The sequence below is a fragment of the Eptesicus fuscus genome, chromosome 7 (assembly GCF_027574615.1).
Source record: "Eptesicus fuscus isolate TK198812 chromosome 7, DD_ASM_mEF_20220401, whole genome shotgun sequence".
Lineage (NCBI taxonomy): Eukaryota > Metazoa > Chordata > Mammalia > Chiroptera > Vespertilionidae > Eptesicus > Eptesicus fuscus.
Window position 1 is genome coordinate 15,967,312 of NC_072479.1, and position 20,268 is coordinate 15,987,579.

At 40.1% G+C, this 20,268-nt stretch overlaps 1 protein-coding gene across 1 annotated transcript in view; it reads left to right on the forward strand.

The window, feature by feature from the left end:
- RAD52 (RAD52 homolog, DNA repair protein) overlaps window positions 1-20,268 on the forward strand; it is a 53,276-nt gene that overhangs the window by 10,751 nt on the left and 22,257 nt on the right. The window contains exons 2-7 of the mRNA XM_028128090.2: window positions 3,683-3,787; window positions 4,893-4,994; window positions 5,566-5,659; window positions 5,833-5,900; window positions 7,818-7,936; window positions 9,274-9,349. Of these exons, the coding sequence (XP_027983891.1) occupies window positions 3,701-3,787; window positions 4,893-4,994; window positions 5,566-5,659; window positions 5,833-5,900; window positions 7,818-7,936; window positions 9,274-9,349 (546 nt within the window). The 5' untranslated portion in view covers window positions 3,683-3,700. The remainder of the gene's footprint in view (window positions 1-3,682; window positions 3,788-4,892; window positions 4,995-5,565; window positions 5,660-5,832; window positions 5,901-7,817; window positions 7,937-9,273; window positions 9,350-20,268) is intronic.

Sequence of the window (20,268 nt, forward strand, 5' to 3'; positions counted from 1 at the left end):
TTATTTATTTTTTATTTTTGTTAATCCTCATCTGGGATATTTTTTTCCATTGATTTTTAGAGAGAATGGAAGAAAGGGAAGAGAGGAGCGAGGCGGGAAGAGAGAGAGAGAGAGAGAATGAAACATCAATGTGAGAGAGACACATCAATTGGTTGCCTCCTGGCCTGCACCTCCGACCTGACCAGGGAAGGAACCTGCAACCCAGGTACATGCCCTTGATTGGAATCACCTGAGACCCTTCTGGTGCACAGGCAGATGCTCTAACCATTGTACACACCGGCCAGGGCTGCCACCTCTAATATATATATATATATATATATATATTATTAATTTCAGAGAGGACGAGGGGCGGGGGGGGGAGGGAGAGATAAAAACATCAATGATGAGAGAAAATCATTAATTGGCTGCGTCCTGCACGCTCCACACAGGATCAAGCCCGCAACCCAGGCATGTGCCCTTGACCAGAATCGAACCCATGACCCTTCAGTCCACAGGCTGACGCTCAATCCACTGAGCCATACCAGCTGGGGCTGTCACCTGTTTTTGTAATAGAACTTTGAGACACAACCATACCCAATCATTTACATACTAGAGGCCCACTGCACGAAATTCACATGTGAGTACGGTCCGAGGCCTAGCCTGCTATCAGGGCCATCTTCCCCGGCTGCCTGCAGCTGGCCCCGCCACCCGCCGCCACCCACCCGGGTTCCCCATTCGCCATTGGGTGACCGGAGCCTGACGGCCAGGAGAGGGACTGAAACTCAGCCATTCCCCCCGGCTTGCCGGCCCCACCCCCACCGCGGGTCGCTGTCTGTGTGCGGGGCGACTGGTGGGGCAGGGGCCTTGGCCTGGTGCCACCTGCACCCCCTGCCACCCACCCTGGTTCCCTGTTGGCCATCGGGCGATAGGAGCCTGCCGGCCAGGGAAAGGGACCAAGAGGTGGTCAGTGCACCTCATAGTGACTGGTCGAGCAGTCGTTCTGCTGTTATGGTCTCTGGACTTTTATTATATAGGATTATTTATGGCTGCTTTCATGTTAAAATGCCAAAGTTGAGTAGTTGTGACAGAGACCAGATAGCCTGCAATACCTAAAATATTTACTGTTTGGCTCTTTACAGAAAAAGTTTGCTGACTATTGCTTTATAGAATAGGTATTTACATTTAAAATTTTTGTTTTTATTAAAATAATACATGCACATGTTTGAAAATCCAATAGTGCTAAAGCTTTATTTTGTAAAAGGAGATTCTTGCTGTACTCTCCTTCCCATTGCCACTCCTTAGACAGACATGTTACCTTCTTTTAACTATCTTCTGGCCTTTACAGTTACAGTCTAAATAATTATTCCACTATTTCTTGATGTATCAATTTTAGATCCTAATTATTAACTAACCTAGGTTAGCCCACTACCCTACTTTTTAGTGCTATACTATCAAATTTATCATTCTTAGCTGAAATATAATCTTTTATGATCATTTAGTTTTCTGCATTTTCCTCAGAAAATTAACAGGAATTTAGCAATAACTAACATTTATTTAGTACTTCATGTGTGCCAGGTACTATTCTAATTCAGTTTCATGCAATAAATAAAAATTAAATGAATATTTACCATTATTGTCTTTATATTCTACACGAGAAAACAATATTTAGAGAGATTATGTGATTCTCCCCCCCGCCCCTTGGTCAAGCACCTAGTGGGTGATAGAGCCAGAAACTGATATTTAGAACTTGAGCTCTTAACATTATATTATAACTAGTGTCCTAGTGCACGGATTTGTGCACATTGAAAGGAAATTAATAAGAAGAAATATTTTAATATCGCTATTTGCCCTTTCTCTATAATAGAAGTGTCAACCAAATTCACAATGACAGATCGAAACACACTTGTGCGATTGGCGCCAGCGAGAGCTTTATATGTATCGTGCATGGGCAAGTCAACTTAGCCTTTTATAGGTATAGAATAAACTTGCTTAATTAGACCTGCTTTCTGACTTAGCTAAACTTTTTCCAGCTCAGTGAAGCACCCCAACTTCTCTTTCAGGTAATTGTCAGCAACACAGCAGTAAATATTAACACAAAGCAGATTATTATTGTAGATCATGCAGGGAGAACAAAGGGTAAAATATTTAACTGTAGCAGTGTTTGACTATATCCTGTGCAGTGAGAAAACCTGAAGTCATTTTCAAGTTCCACCATTTCTTCTTTTCAGTCAGGTCAAGTTTCCAAATATTCTAAATTTCCATTTTCTGGCTAATGAAAAGAAAGTAGGATTCTACCAAGTCTCCTATCTACCTACTCCAGGACTTCTATGAGGATCAAATGAGATGAGGCATGTGAAAATGCTTCACAAACATTTGGTTAAACTGTAAAATGTTTGCACCTGGCTATAAAGCAAGTCAGGTTCCTGGGCTGAAGAAACTCCAAGGAGGCTAGTTGCTAGGAAGAGGAAGCCGGGTGTTGCTACGTGACATTGCCTGGCGCTCACAGCAACCATTTCTGGGCTGGGCTGTGGGCTGCATTTTGCGCCATGGGGTCTTGGCAGCATTGGCTGTGATTTGGTGGTGTCACTCCGGGGTGGTGGTAGGGCCTGTGTCCCACTTGGGGGAAGCTGAGTGTTGGTTTGTCGGTGCCAGGTCCGTGGTGCCATTTATTTTTAAACGGCCAGTGCATGTTATGGCAGCTCCTGCATTGAGCACCTGCCCCCTGGTGGTCAGTGCACATCATAGCTACCGGTCAGACGGATAGACACTTAGGCTTTTCTATATATAGATGCCATGTGGAGAATCATACTTGTTGACATTCATAGATTTGTAGTTCTATTAGCAAATGTGAAGATTTATATAAATTTTCTGAGGCATCAACTTTGATTTTGATGTGAGACAGATGTAGGAGTAGTCAGATAAGTGGGTTAGCCAGTTAGTTGCAGGTGCTTTTCTGAGGGTAATTCTGTTTTCTAATGGATTATAAATTTGCATAGCCTCAGTCTAATGCACTGGCTCTCAAACTTGAGCTTGCATCAAAATCATTAGGTAGGCTTGGTAAAGCACTAATTCCTGGGCCTCATGTCTAGTTTCTGATTTCGTGGATCTGGGGTGGACTTGAGATTTCACATTTCTAACAAGTTTCAGGTGAAGCTGATGCTGAAGGGACCAAACTGGGCTAATGCTTCAGGAGTCTGTGTTACCTTCTCTGTGTTACATGTTTCATGTCTATTAGTCTTCTCCCACTAGCTAGCTTGTTAGCTCTTGGCAAACAGTTCAGTTACTGTGTCTTAGCATTTTGTTGACCCTACAGAGGCCAGGATCATATTGCACATGTAGTAGGTAGTAATAAGTTGATTGCTCTCCCTTCGAGTGTTTTTGTAATTTTGACTTTTCATCTACAAACATTATAAAATGTAATTATGATACATTCTCATTATAAAAATAATCTTTAGTAGCACTGTCATCCTAGCAAAAATTTTAGCAGAAAGCAGAAGCAGCCCTAAAGGATAACCAGGAGCTATGGGACTGTAGCTAAGCACCAAGGAATTTAATCCTTGATTGGGGCAGTATTTAGAAGTATGTAAATAAAGTGACTTGTAAAATCTTACCTACGGATGTTTTATCTGATTTTTTAGTTGTGGCTCTTGCCTTTTGACTTCAGCATTTTTTGAGATCCTTTTTTAATCTTCTGTTTATATAGAGGTCAACCAGAATCCACATGTCTGGGACTGAGGAAGCAATTCTTGGAGGAGGTGACAGTCATCCCTCTTCTGCTGGTGGCAACTCTGTATTATGCTTTGGACAGGTAACGGTTTGGGTTTTTCACACTTGCAAAGAATGAGGTTAAGTGAAAAAGGTATGAGGAAGCAATTTGTAAAGCACCATCATGTACACATGTGTAAGCTGTTTATTGCTATTAGTTTTTCCTTTAGATGCATTATTTGGGAGCCTTTGATGAAGGCAGGGCATTTTGGAACTTTAGCATCAAAATACTAACAGTACTGGGGATTACATTTAGCTTTAAATTTTATTTAGTTTTTGGATAGATTATATATGTATGTGACACAACATTCAAAATGAAACAGAGATGATATGTGAACAGTTTACTATTTCCCTATCATTCTGCCCACCTTCACCAGTTCTTTTTATGGAGGCAGCCAGAATCTCAGGTGTCATTCTATGTAGAGATATCCTGTGCATATGAAAGAGATTCTTGCTTTGTCCACCCAAATTCTGTCTTTCTCTACCAGAGATCTGTTTGTGAGTATTTATTTCATCTAAATGGGGCAAGGGGAGAACAACCAAGGGGATAAAAATCCAAACAAGTAGTAGTGTATTTATCTGTGTAGGATGGGAAATTGTTCAGTTGAAGAAGAGGTACACAACTTTGGAGAAGAAAATGGAATAAAGACTCCCTGTCACGTTTCCTCTGCTCTCCTCCTTTGCCTGCAGACTCAGAAGTGGGAATTTTTAGTTTTCCAATTCTGGCTTGAGAAAGTTTTGTAGGGATGGTAGTAACATCTAAGGCAGTGGTTCTCAAAATGTGGTTCAGTGACCCCTAGGGATCTCTGAGACCTTTTCAAAGTCCATAAGATCAAAATTATTTTCATAATATTAAAATACTAATTGCTTTTTTCAGTCTCATTCTCTCATGAATGAACAGTGGAGTTTTCCAGAGACTGCATAGTATGTAGTGGTATCATGGCTCTGATAGCTAGGGGAATCTGTGTCTTAAAAGTGTCTCAGTTTTAATTCCTAATATTGATAGATATAGCGCACATAAACAAAAGCTCTTAGGGTCCACAATACTTTTTTGGGGAGTGTGAAAGAGTGTGGAGACCAAAAAGTTGGATACTTGCTGATGTAAAGAATGCTGGAAATGTGACTTTAATTTTCTTTCTGGATTGTAGTACCAGTACACAGCAGAGGAGTACCACGCTATCCAGAGCGCTCTGAGGCAGAGGCTGGGCCCAGAATACATAAGTAGCCGCATGGCTGGGGGAGGCCAGAAGGTAGGAGAGTTTATATATCTGAATAGTGGGTACCTCTAGGGCTGACTTCTCAGATGATCTTGCCAACTCCCTCTTTGGGTTCTCATGGATTCAGAAAGTCTCTTGTTCACTGTTATTGATGTTTCCTACTGTCTTTGGGAAGAGATGGCTTCTAGACTTCATTGTCACCAGAAGTGACCCAAGCGTTGTCTTGAGACTTTTATACCTGGATTTATATAGGATTTTTACGTAATCCTTTAAAAATGTGTCTCTTACCATTTGTTTCTCATTTTAAGTTTTGTGTATGTTTTTGGTCATCTGTAATATATGTCAAACCTGAGACATGTACTTTTTTGAAAACTGAGTTTTGGAAACTGCTAGGCAAGTGGATATCTTTACCCTTGAGTCTAATCCCTTCTAACTGGCTCCTTCAGGAAGGACCTTTGCAAATAAGTTCACTGAGAACTTCCTTGGAATGTTTAAGGGCAGTTTTCCCAAAAACTTGGTATGGAATAAATGAAGTAAATTTTGATCTACATATAAGAATGGGAAGAAATTTTAACAAGCTATTTTTTCTTTAATTTTTTCCCAGGTGTGTTACATCGAAGGTCACAGGGTCATTAATCTGGCCAATGAGATGTTTGGTTACAATGGCTGGGCACACTCTATCACACAGCAGAATGTGGGTGAGCAATGGTGACCTCTTCATTTCCCTTACTTGGCATTGTCTCATTTCTGATAAAAGTATTTTGTGGGTGAGGATGTTGGGTAGGTGTATTTGGTTGCCCGCTGGAAGAATATGGGTGAAGCCCAGGGATCCATATCTTCTCCTACTGGTTTTTTTTTTCCCCACTCCTAGATTTTGTTGACTTTAACAACGGGAAGTTCTACGTGGGAGTCTGTGCGTTTGTGCGAGTCCAGTTGAAGGTGAGGGTGAGGAAATACACTTGCTGCCTCCAAGGCTTGGGGTGGGTGGTGAGAGAGAATGAGCAAGTAGGGAAGTCTCTGGGCTATGGCACAACTAAGCTGCCAAATGGGGCCCAAGCTGGGTCTTAGTGTTCCTTAAGATGGTGGTATTCAAACATTTTTCCCCTTGTGTCCCCTAAAAGAATTTTGAAAAAAACTGTTCTCTGCACATTTTTAAGTTGACACTTAAAAGTTTTCAACATAAATACAAGTAGTTGCAAAAGTATATTTTAAAATTTTACATTCTAAAATAAATCTGTTACATCTCTTTATAATGTACCAAATGATTCTAAATAACATAGAGTATTAAATACTATCATCCATTAAAAAAATACATGAGCAAGCTATTCTTTTACTTTTAAGCAAGCTATTCTTTAATCATAAGAAATTTTACATTGTTTCTTCTTGAACTCATATTTCCATTCTATTTCTCTGCTGGCTTTTATCCTATTATAATATATATTTAGCGTAGAAACTTTTTTTTTTTTTTAAAGAGAGAGAGAGAGGAAGGGAGAGGGGTAGAGCTATAGGAACATTGATGAGAGAGAAATATCGATTGGCTGCCTCCTGCACATCCCCTACTGGAGATTGAGCCTGCAACCCAGGAATAAAACCATTGACCTCTTGGTTCATTGGTTGACACTCAACCACTGGGCCACACTGGCCGGGCTGAAACCTTTTTTTATTAATAACTTTACCATACTTCTCTGTCCCGTGTGTGTGTGTGTGTGTGTGTGTGTGTGTGTATAAAATTAAAAATTTTTGGTAAACTTCCAGTAACTTGAAGGATCTAAATAAAAATTTTTTTATGAATTGAGTTATTGTTATAAATAGTATTAGCATACAATTGATCAGTCAATTTTGTTTATGTGGAAGAGACAACATAACTCCATCAAAATTTTTATACTTAATAAAAATAAAATTTTATGGAAAATACATTTCTTACTGAGGTGGATTAAGCTGTTTTTTTCTTTTTAATTAGTTTATATATTTATTATTTAATGTTACTTATTCCTAGACAGAACATTCAGCCTTAATTCTATTCTGACTTTTTATTTTATAAGTAGTACTGAAAAGCCTTAGTCATATAAATAAACTGGGAATGGAAAGAGTTTCATTACAGTATCACTCATTACTTTGAATGCTTTCTGAGTTATATTTCAAAAAATCATACAGTGCTATCATCAGAAATTGTATTCAGTTCTCTCTATGCTACAACTTGATCAGATCCACCTTCACTGGTGGTGAAGGCCAAGACATGGATACCACATGACTTGCGAAAGGATTTGCTGTCCCATCATTAGAGTCTGTTAAATACAATATTTAAAATTGTCCTTTTGCCGAAACCGGTTTGGCTCAGTGGATAGAGCGTCGGCCTGCAGACTGAAAGGTCCCAGGTTCGATTCCGGTCAAGTGCAGGCACATCCCCAGTCGGGGGTGTGCAGGAGGCAGCTGATCTATGTTTCTCTCATCGATGTTTCTAACTCTCTATCCCTCTCTCTTCTTCTCTGTAAAAAATCAATAAAATATACTAAAATAAATAAATAAATAAAATTGTCCTTTTGTTAGGTGTCCAGAGGTTTTTATACCGTTAGGTAGGGCATCTTAGTGAGATTTGGGGTGGGGTGGATATGTAAAAGAGGAAGTGGGAAAGAAGAATTGTCTTAACCACAGCCATGCTTCCAAGCAGATCAGATTTGGGAAATAGTACTGGAAATTGATTCTCTTAAACCCTCTGTGCCCATGTGCCCTTTAGCAGGGCCCTGGGTTATATGTGCCCAGTGTGAACGCTGCTGCTTGAGGAAAAGAAGAGCTATAGAACCAGAGAGACAGCTGTAGACTTTAATGTTAGACTTTGAACTCCTTTTCTACCTCCAGGATGGTTCATATCATGAAGATGTGGGCTATGGTGTTAGTGAGGGCCTCAAGTCAAAAGCCTTGTCTTTGGAGAAGGCAAGGAAGGAGGCAGTGACGGATGGGCTGAAGCGAGCACTGAGGTAAGCAAAAAGGGTTGGAGTCTAATTGCTTCATTTCAGTGCCTTTTTCAAAGCAGTTTTGTTTTTTTTTGAAAAAGTAATATATTCACACTAGAGGCCAAGTACACGAAATTCATGCACAGGTAGTGTCCCTAGCTGCTTCCGGCTGCTGGCCAGGCCTCCCTTCATTCTTCGCTGCCCTCTGGTGCACATCATAGCAAGCGATCGAACTCCCAGTTGGTCGAACTCCCGAGGGGACATTTTGCATAGGCTTTTATATATATAGATTGTCCAAAAATCAAAATACATAGGTCTCACTCCCTGTCTGCCCTGCTTTTCTCTTCTCCCTCATATTTTCCCAGTGCTATTTTATGCTTAAGTCTCTGCTTTTGAGAATAAGTAGTAGATTACTATGTTCTCTGTTTTGTACTTGATTTTGCACTTGCTTCTCCTCTACTCAGTAAGGTATTTGAGGACCTTTCCATATGAGTATATAGATAGTTTCCTCATTCTCTTCATTGTGTATATGTCACTTAATTAATTAATTTTAAAAAATCCTCACCAAGGGTATTTTTTTCCGTTGATTTCTAGAGAGAGTGCAAGGAATGAAGAAGGAGGTGGAGAGAGAGAGAGAGAGAGAGAGAGAGAGAGAGGAGAGAGAGAGAGAGAAAGAAACATCGACTTGAGAGAGACACTGATTAATTGCCTCCCACATGCGCCCCAACTGAGGTATGTGCCCTTGACAGGGAATCGAACCCTCAACCCTTCTGTCTCAGGGCTGATGCTCTAACCACTGAGAAACTGGCCAGGGCTCACTTAGTTAAGTTAGTTATTAACCTTTTTGGGTCATAGATGTCTTTGAAATTTAAAGTGAATTGGATCACCAGAAAAGTACATGTATAAACTTGCACTAAAAATTTGCAATACCATAGCCTGTAAGGGAGTGTGTACTAGTATATCCCGAGTAAAGAACTTTAATGGAGGATTGAGCCCCTAAGGGTGTGTCCCCCATTATTGGGGAATTGGAGCAGTCCTGGGGGCTAAAAGATCTCAGCTCTGGAATTTGCGCTCCATGTCAGGAGGTAGCTAACGGGGTTTTGTGAATGGTGTCTGAGTCTTCATATTCATTGCCTCTTATTGAGGACAGGGATTTGTGACTGTTATGCCTACTGCTGTATTCTCACAACCTAACACCGTGCAGGAACATGGCAGATGCTCAATAACCAGTTTTAAAGGCATGTTAGGGTCTATTTCCTCTGCTGCCGTTGAGAAGCAGCTTGCACAGAGTTGTAACTGTTCTCTGATACTTACATATGACAGTTCTCAACCCTGTTTCCCTTTTTCTTTCTTACCCTTAGAAGCTTTGGGAATGCACTTGGAAACTGTATTCTGGACAAAGACTATCTGAGGTCACTAAATAAACTTCCACGCCAGGTATGTTAGAAATGGATGAATGGAATGGGTTGCAGTAAAGATATAACTAATTTCCTTGTGCCATGGGTTGAGTATGACATAGCTCTAGAGGGTCTGGAATATGTATTTTGGACTCTGACTATCAGAGCTTGTAGGAATCAATCCCCTTATTTCACAGCTGAAGAAATTGAAGTCTAGAGAATGTTATTTCTGTCTTATATATAGATAACTGTGGTTAGCAATGGTCTGTGAAATCTCAAAAGGAGCACATAACCCTCAGCTGCACCACTGTCATTTCTCAGAAGCACTCAGAGCCTCCCCTGTCCAACCTTCTTGCTTCTTCTTAGTCTTGGTGTCAGGGTCGGAGCTCCCTTGCTTCTGTCAATGCCTATCCCGTGATCTGAGCGTTGGCCTTTGGAGAATGGATCTGGAGTGTACCTGTTGCTGGCCGAGCGTGGCTGTTCCTCTATGGCATTCTCTGAGGTCCCTACAGTGCTGCCACCTGGGGCAGCGTTCTCTTAGGGGTACTTTTTCTTGCGGAACCCCTAATAGAGGTGTGTGTCAATTAGCATCTGTCAAAACTCCATTTATTTTATTTTTAAAAAATTCTTTTTATACATTATTACATCTACTCAGTTTGCTAATATTTTGTTATGGATTTTTGCATCTATGTTTACAATAGATAATAGTCATAGTTTTTTTTTTCTTCTTTATAGTAAAAAACATATAATAAAATTTACCATTTTAACCATTTTTAAGTATACAGTCCAGTAGTGAAACAGATCTCTAGAACTTTTTTGTCTTGTATTACTGACACTACCCATAAAACCCTTTCCCCTTCTTCCAGTACCTGGTAGCCACCATTCTATTCTCTGTTTCTATGAGTTTGACTACTTTAGATGCCTCCTAAAGTGGTAACATACAGTTTTTGTTCATTTGTGACTGGTTTATTTCATTTAGCATAATGACCTCAAGGTTCCATCTATGTTGTAACTGGTGTCATAATTTCCTTCCTTTTAAAGGCTGAATATTCTATTGTGTGTTAGTATCATATTTTTGGGTTGCTTCTATCGCTTGGCTGTAGTGTGTAGTGCTATTATGAATATGATGTGCAATTACTTCTTCGAGACTCTGCTTTCAATTAATTTGGATACATATCCAGAAGTGGGGTTGCTGGTCCATTTGGTAGTTATATTTTTGAGGAACTTCTATTTTGTTTTCTATGAAGGCTGCATCATTTTGCAGTTCAACCAACAGTGCACAAGGGTCCCAATTTCTCCACATCCTTGTCAACACGTGCTATTTTCTTTTTTCATTGTTTTTATAGTAGCCTTCCTAATGGGTGTGAGGTGATATCTTTTTTAAAATTTTAACCTAATTAACAATATATTTTTTGGTTAATACTTACCTAAGGATATTTTTTCCATTTCCATTGATTTTCAGAGAGAGAGTGGAAAGGAGGGGGAGAGAGAGAGAGAGAGAGGGAGAGGGAGAGAGAGAGGAGAGAGAGAGAGAGAGAGAGAGAGAGAGAGAGAGAGAGAGAGAGAGAGATTGAGATTGGTTGCCTCCCAGGGCTGGGATCAAACCTACAATCTAATTATGTACCCTGGACCGTAATTGAACCCGTGACCCTTTGATGCGCAGGCTAATGCTCCAACCATGCTGGTTAGGTGATATCTTATTGTGGTTTTGATTGCATTTCTCTGATGATTACTGATGTTGAACATCTTTTCATATACTTGTTGGCCTTTTGTATATCATCTTTGGAGAAATGTCTATTCAAGTCCCTTGCCCATTTTTAAAACTTGGCTATTTGATTTTTTTGTTGTTGAGTTGTAGGTGTCCTTTACATATTCTGAATATTAACCTCTTTTTATTTTTTAATATTTTTATTGATTTCAGAGAGGAAGGGAGAGGGAGAGAAAGAAACATCAATGATGAGAGAGAATCATTGATTTGGCTGCCTCCTGCACGCCCACTGCTGGGGATCGAGCCCATAACCCGGGCATGTGCCCTTGACTGGAATTGAACCTGGAACCCTTCAGTCTGCAGGCCGATGCTCTACCCACTGAGCCAAACCAGCTAGGGCTGAATATTAACCTCTTATCAAAGATGTGATTGCAAGTTTTTTCTATTCCATAGGTTACCTTTTACGTTTTCAAGTTTGATGTAGTCCCTTTTGTATATATCTGCTTTTTTTGCCCATGTTTTCATATCCAACATATCATTGCCAAAATCAATATCATGAAGTTTTCCTCTGTGTTTACTTTTATGAGTTTTAGATACTTTTATATTTTTCCATTGATTTTTAGAGAGCGTGGAAGGGAGGGGGAAAGACAAAGAGAGAGAAACATTGATTGGTTGCCTCCTGCAAGTGCCCCGACCAGGGTGGGGATTGATCCTGCAACCCAGCCATGTGCCCTTGACCAGAATTGAACCTGGGACCTTTCGGTCTGCAGGCTGATGCTCTGTCCACTGAGCCAAAACGGCTAGGGCTATTTATTTTACTTTTATTAGCATTTATTTTATGCTAAATTCATTTCCTGGCCATAACTTTTTGTTTCTTCTTTTTTTTTTCCTTTCTTCTGTGATATCTTTTTTCTTTTCAACCTACCTCTTCTGGTTTAGGAACAATCTGCTCTTTTTCATTAAGGATCATCTCAATGTGTCCACGAGCTCTGCAAGTTCTGCACTGCATCTTGGGAGCTTTGTTCACCTGGAGGAGCTCAATGACCAAGAGTCTATATCTAAATCCTTCAGTTCAGCCTTACTCTGCATTTTTAAGTGTGTGCAGCAAAAATTTAGCACTCTTTTTGGGCTACCAACCCTGTGTCCACCCCCACTCTTAGGCCTGAGCACTTATCAATTCCACCATTGTAATGACAGAATGGTACACATCGCTCTGTAAAGTGGCATTCTTCAGATACTCAGTGGCTTTTCAGATATGCATAACCTTGATGGCCTGGGAAGCTTTATAAGTGTTCTTAAAGTAAACATGATGATTTGAACCTTTTGATTTGCATGATTTTGAGAGGTTTTCTGGATCAAGTGAATAGCGAACCATTTTTAGAGGTCACCTCAGGTTGCTGACAGGAAGAGGTAGAATTTATTTTTGTATGTGATGTGAATTTCCAGTTTACCCAGCCTCATTTGTTGAAGAGACTCTCCTTATTGAGTAGTCTTGGCATGCTTGTTGAAGATCATTTGATCATATGTGCAAGGGTTTATTTCTGTGTTCTGTATTCTTTCCCATTGGTCTATATGTTTGTCTTTATGGCAGTACCATACCATTTTGATTACTGTAGATTTGTAATATGTTTTGAAATGAAGTGATGTGAGTCCTCCAACTTTGTAATTTTTTTTTTCTGCAAAATTATTTTGTTATTTGAGGTCCCTTAAGATTCATCTGAATTTTAGGGTGAATTTTTTATTTATGCAAAAAATGCCATTGAAATTTTGATAGAGACTGTGTTCAATCTGTAGATCACTTTGGTAATGTGGACTTTTTTTTTAACAAGCGTAAATTTTTTTTAGACAAAGTATTAAACTTTAAATTTTAGAATGGTATTTGCTTTACAGAAAAATTGCAAAGCCTAGTAGAGAGTTCCTGTATACCACACACTCAGTTTTCCCTATTGTAAACATTTTATAGTCGTACAGTACACTTGTCACACTAATGACTTACTTCTGATCTGATATTATTAACTAAAGTCCATCCTATATGCAGATTTCCTTAGTTTTTTTCTGTCCCAGGAGACCACATTATACTTATCATGTCTTCTCAGACTCCTCTTAGACTTGCCTTAATTGGATGACTGATAGTTTTGAGAAGTTCTAGAAGTATTTTGTAGAAAGTCCCTCAATTGGGATTTGTCTGATATTTTTCTTATGATTAGACTGGGGTTATGGGTTTTTGGGAGGAAGGCCATAGAGGTAAAGTGCCATTTTTATCACATCAAGGATACATACTATCAACATGACTAATCATATTTGATGTTGACTTTGGTTACCTGGCTGAGTGAGTGTTTCTCAGGTTTCTCCACTGTAAACCCACTGTTCTAATTGTCACTATGTGAGACTACACATAGCAGTGAGGAGTTAATTCTACCTTCTTGAAGGGCAATAGCCACACAAATTATACAAAATTCTTCTACACAGGAGATTTGTTTCTTCTCTCGTGTTTTATTTAGTTAGTTATTTATTTTAGTACTAGAGGCCCGGTGCATGAAATTCAGCCCAGCCTGCCCCCTCTCACAGTCCGGGAGCCCTCAGGGGATGTCCTACTGACGGCTTAGGCCTGCTCCCTCCGGGGAGCAGGCCTAAGCCGCAGTCTGGCCTCCATCTGCAGCAGGTGACCGGGCTGATCAGGGGAAGGTGCCACCTCCATCACTCCACTGCTGCTGCCACTGCCGGCCGCTGCAGCCACCAAGGTGTTTTCATCAACATGGACTCCAGTCCCTTCAACACGAAAAAATGACAACTTTTTTTAGGCATTTTCAAGATGTGTCTTTCATAGAATATGACATTTCTTTCTTTTTTTTTAATCCTCACCTGAGGATATTTTTCCATTGATTTTTTAGAGAGCATGGAAGAGAGAGGGAAAGACAGAGAGAAACATCAATGTGAGAGGGACACTTAGATTGATTTCCTCCTGCATGAGTCTTGACCTGGGCCCCGGCCAGGGAGGAGCCTGCAACCTACGTACATGCCCTTGATCAGAATCGAACCCGGACCCTGTGGTCCACAGGCCGAGGCTCTATCCACTGAGCCAAACTGGCTAGGGCAGGATATGACATTTCTTAGGCCCTCCAGCAGTGGATCTTAGTTTTCCCCTCCAGGAGTGAGGTGGAAAAACCCTAGATCACCTTCTTGGATTCTTATTACCCAAGTTACCAAGAACACTGCGAGTGGCGTACGGGGAGCTTAGCCAATGAGCAGTCAGAAAAGGTGTTTCCTCTGCAGCTCCCACGCAGAGGCGGGACTGCTGGTGCGCTGCTGCTGGCAGGCCCCCCCGTCTGTCTGTCTCTGCTCTGGGTGGGCCTGCTGCAGCTGGCACAGCAGCTCAGGCAGGCCCTCCTGTCTGTCTCCTTTTCCACTCCGGGCCTCACCTGCGCATGCAGCCTCCTCCTGACTGGTCGTGACTGTTACAGTGTCCTGGCTAATTTGCATATTATATATATAGATGGACTCATGGGAATTTATTTTATACTTTCAGTTCTAATTCCATACTGTGTTATTTTGTTACTCAGATTGGTCTAGCTTTGGAGCTAATTCCGTTGGTTCGTTGAAATACTCCTGTTGTGTGTCTTTTCAACATTTCTGTACTTTTTGACACTAAAAGATGTTTCAGACTCATTTTATATATTTATTTTTTTTACAGAGAGAAAGGGAGAGGGATACATCGATGAGAGAGAAACCGATCAGCTGCCTCCTGCACTCCTACTGGGGATGTGCCCGCAACCAAGGTCATGCCCTTGACTGGAATCGAACCGGGACCCTTGAGTCCACAGGCCGACGCTCTATCCACTGAGCCAAACCGGCCAGGGCCAGACTCATTTTATAAATTCCTTGCCTCAACTCTAGAGCCAGTCATTTTATAAGGAGCCTTAGTTTCTTTTATTGGAGAGTGCTATTTATTTATTTAATTTATTAAGACTTTTTTTTATTTTTCAGTTATAGTTGACATTTAATGTATTAGTTTGAGGTGTATAGCATAGTGGTTAGATATTTATATAATTCCCTGATAAGTCTAGTACCCCCCTGACAATATACATAGTTGTTACAAATTTATTGACTATATTCCCTAAGCTGTATTTCACATCCCCATGACTATTTTGTAACTGCCAATTTGAACTTAATCCATTCACTTTTTTATGAGCCTCCTGCCCCTTCCCCCTCTGGCAACCATCAATTTGTTCTCTGTGTCTATGAGTTTGTTTCTGTTTTGTTTGTTCATTTATTTATTTATTTATTTTTCAGATTCCACATATAAGTGAAATCATGGTATTTGTGATTCTCTGTCTGACTTATTTCACTTAACATAATAATACCCTCTAGGTCCTCCTTTCTGTCACAAATGGCAAGCTTTCATTCTTTTTTATTTTATTTTTTTTTAATATGTTTTTATTGATTTGAGAGAGAGAGAGAGAGAGAGAGAGAGAGAGGGAAGAAGAGAGGGAGAGAGGTAGAGGTAGAGGTAGAGGTAGAGGTAGAGGTAGAGGTAGAGGTAGAGAGAGAGATAAACATCTATCAGCTGCCTCCTGTGTCCTGACTGGGAATCAAACCAGTGACCTCTTGGTGCCTGGGACTACACTTAAGCAACTAATTATTTTTTTATGGCCAAAACATATTTTATTATATTTGTACCACATATTCTTTATCCAACTGTCTATCAGTGGTCATTTAGGTACTCCATATCTTGGGTAGTATAAATAATGATGCAGTGCACATAGGGATACATTAATATCTATTATTGACTATAATCCCTAAGATGTATTTCACATCCCCATGATTATTTTGTAACTGCCAATTTGAACTTCTTAATCCCTTCACGTTTTTTATGAGCCTCCCACCCCTTTCCCCCCTGGCAACCAAGTAGTGTTTTGGATTTCTTTGGGTAAATATCTAGAAGTGGGATTGCTGGGTAATGTGGTAGTTCTATTTTTTAAAAGCTTCCATAAGTTTTCCATATGACTGCACCAATTTGCCATCCCACTAGCAGTGCACAAGGGTTCCCTTTTCTCTATATCATTGCCAGCACTGGTTTATTGATTTATTGATGTTACCCATTCTGATAGGTGTGAAGTAATGTCTCATTGTGGTTTTAATTTTCAATTCTCTGATGATTGATGGTTGAGCATCTTTTCATATATATATTCCCTATCTGTATTAACTCTTTGGAAAAATGTCCATTTCAATTTCTCTGCCCATTTAAAAAAATGTTTTTATTGATTTTAGAGAGAGAGGAGAGGATGGAGAAACATCAATTTTGTTTGTCTTTTCAAAGAACCATCTCTTGGTTTCACTGTTTTTTTTGTATTGTTTTCTTAGATTCTATTTCATTTATTTCCTCTCTGATCTTTATTATTTCCTTCCTTCTACTCAACTGGGGCTTTGTTCTTTTTCTAGTTCCTTTAGATGTGAGGTTAGGTTATTTTTTTCAGATTTTTGTAGCTTCTTGAAGTAAGCTTGTTTTGCTATAAATTTCCCTCTTAGAACTGCTTTGTGTTGTATTTTCATTTTCATTTGTCTTAAGGTATCTTTTGATGACTGTCTTGGTCTCATTGTTAACCCATTCATTATTTAGTAGCATGTTATTTAGCCTCCAGGTGCTTGTGTTTTTCAGTTTTCTTCTTGTAATTAATGTCTAGTTTCAGACAATTGTGATAGAAGATGCTTGATATGATTTCAGTCCTCTTAGATTTATTGAGACTTGTTTTGTTGCCTAATATATGGTCTATCCTGGAAAATGTATCATGTGTGCTTGAAAAGAATTTACATTCTGCTGCTTTGGGGATGAAATGTTCTAAAAATATAAATTAAATCTACCTGGTCTAATGTGTCATTTAAAGCCACCGTTTCCTTGTTGATTTTCTGTCTGGATGATCTATCTATTGATGTTACTTGGGTGTTATATTCCCATGTTGTGACTGTTGTACTGTCATTCTCTCCCTTTATATTTGTCAGTATTTGACTTGTATTTTTAATTACTCCAATGTTGGGTGTGTAAATTTAGTTTCCAAGGGTTATATTCTCCTGTTGGATTGATCCCTTTATCATTATATACTACTAGAGGCCCGATGCACAAAATTCGGAAGGCTTTCCTTCCCCCGGCTACTGGCACCGGCTTCCCTCTGGCACCCAGGACCCAGGCTTCCCTCGCAGCCCCGGCTTTGTCTGGAAGGTCGTCCAGAAGGATGTCCGGAAGGATGTCGGGTATAATTAGCATATTATGCTTTTATTATAGAATTATTATAGATTCTTTGTTTCTTGTTATAGTCTTTGTTTTGTGTTTTTTTTTAAAATATTTTTATTGGTTTTTTACAAAGAGGAAGGGAGAGGGATAGAGAGTTAGAAACATCGATGAGAGAGAAACATCAATCAGCTGCCTCCTACACACCCCCCACACTGGGGATGTGCCCGCAACCAAGGTACATGCCCTTGACCGAAATCGAAACTGGGACCCTTCTGTCCACAGTCCGACGCTCTATCCACTGAGCCAAACTGGTTAGGGCTAGTCTTTGTTTTAAAGTCTGTATTACTACTTCTTCTTTTTTTTTTTTTTGGTTTCCATTTGCATGAAATACCTTTTTTCATCTCTGTATTTTAGGTCTGTGTGTCTTTTGATCTGAAGTGAGTCCCTTGTAGAAAAGTATATGTAAAGGTCTTGTATTCTTCTTTTTTTAATCCTTACCCAAGGATGTTTTTTAGAGAGAGAATGGAAGGGTTGGGGAGAGACAAAGAGAGAAACATTGTTGTGAGAAAGACACATTGATTGGTTGCCTCCCACACTTGCCCCAATCGGGCCGGGGATGAAGCCTGCAACCCTGGTATGCATCCTTGACTGTAATCGAACCCAGGACCCTTCAGTCCATGGACTGATGCTCTATCCACTGAGCCAAATCAGCTAGTGCCAGTAAGGACATATTAACTATAATAAGTCTTCCAATTCATGCATATGGATATCTTTCCATTTATTTGTGTCTAATTTCTTTCAGCAGTGTTTTGTAGTTTTCAGTATAGAAGTGTTTCACCTTCTTGGTTAGGTTTATTCCTAAATTATTTTTAATCTTTTTGATGCTATTGTAAATGATATTGTTTTCAGATTGTCTATTACTAGTGTCTACAGAGACACAACTGGTTTTTGTATGTTAATTATGTTTCCTGTAACTGCTGAATTTAATTCTAAGTGTTTTTTTTTTGTTTTCCGGTGTGGAGTGTAGGGTCTTTTACATATAAGATTATGTCATATGCAAGCAGAGATAATTTTACTTCTTCTTTTTCAATCTGGATTCCTTTTATTTCTTTTTGTTGCCTAATTGCTCTGGAAGGGCTTCTATTCAATAATGTTGAATAGAAGTAGGAAGAGTGGGCATTGTTGCCTTCTTTCTGATCTTAATTTTATTTATTTTTATTTTTTATTTATTTTATTTATTTTTTCCATTCTATGTTTTTTTTTATTTTTTTGTTTTTTTTAAAATTTCTTTATTGATTAAGGTGTCACATATTTGTCCTCATCCCCCCATTCCCATCCCACAACCCTCCCCACGGATGCCCCCACCCCCCTGTTGTCCTTAACCATTGGTTAGGCTCGTATGCATGCACACAAGTCCTTTGGTTGATCTCTCCCCCCTACCCTCACCCTCCCCTACCCTCCCTCTGAGGCCCGACAGTCTGATCGATGCCTCCTTGTTTCTGGGTCTGTTCTTGTTCATCAATCTATGTTGTTCATCATTTCCCCTAGATGAGTGAGATCATGTGTTATTAGAAATATACTTATAAGAACTGAATGTGAGACGAGCAATAATAGTTATGTTGACAGGCAAATGAATCAGTCTGTAGTGAGTTTCTTTCTAGACCAACAGTTCTTTTGAGACCCAATTTCAATGTCCACCAGTTCCTTATGTGTACATGTCGGCATTGACTTTTCAGCTCTGGATGGTGGACAAATGGTGGTAATGCAAGTCCAACTCCCTCTGGTTTGGTCTCGCCCGGACACAGGGGCACGGCTTCACCCGGACTCAGGGGCGCACGACCTCACCCGGACCTGGGACCCAGCATTACCCAGGCCCCGGGGTGCATGGCCTCACCCGGACCCACTTTCTGATCTTATAGGAAAAGTTTTCAATCTTTCAGCATTGTATATGATATTAGCTATAGGCTTTTCATATGTGGCCATTATGTTGAAGTAGTTTCTTTCTATTCTTGGTATGTTGAATGTTTTCACCATTGAAAAGGTACTGAATATTGTCAAATGCTTTTTCTGCATTGAACATGTGGTTTTGTCCTTCCTTCTATTAATATAGTATATTACATTGATTGATTTGTGAATGTTGAACCATACTTGCCTTCCAAGAATTAATCCCACTTGGTGCTGATGTATCTTCCTTTTAATGTGTTGTTGAGCCCTCGCCAGTGTGGCTCGGAGCATCGTCCTGTAGACCAAAAGGTGTTGGGTTGTATTCCTGGTCAGGGCACTTACCCAGGTTGTGGGTTAGATTCCCAGTTGGGGCGTGTACAGGAGGAAACTGATCTATGTTTCTCTCATCGATGCTTCTCTCTCTCTCTCTTTCCCTTCTTCTCTCTCTCTCTCTTTAAAAAAAGAGAGAAATAAATGTGCTGTTGAATTCATTGTGCTTGTATACTGTTGAGGATTTTTGCATCAGTATTTATTAAGAACATTGGTCTATGGTTTTTCCTTACACAATAGTCCCCCCTCTCCCTTTTAAAAAATATATATTTTATTGATTATTTTTTTTTACAGAGAGGAAGGGAGAGGGATAGAGAGTTAGAAACATTGATGAGAGAGAAACATCGATCAGCTGCCTCCTGCACACCCCCTACTAGGGATGTTCCTGCAACCAAGGTACATGCCCTTGACCAGAATCGAACCTGGGACCCTTCAGTCTGCAGGCCAACACTCTATCCACTGAGCCAAACCAGTTAGGGCAGTAGTCCCCTTTTTCCATGGAGGATACATTCCAAGATCCCAAATTAGTGCCTGAAACCATGGATAGTACTGAATCCTATCCTATATAATAAAGAGGTAATATGCAAATGGTTGTTATGCCATGATGGTAATGACCAATCAGCAGTAGGGCGGGGCAGCAAGCTACAAGCTACGGAGAGCTACAGGAGGGCGGGGCAGTGAGCTACGAGTGGCGGAGAGCTATGAGCGGTGGTGGGCGGGGCGGCCAGCTGAGGCAAGCGGTAGCAAGTTA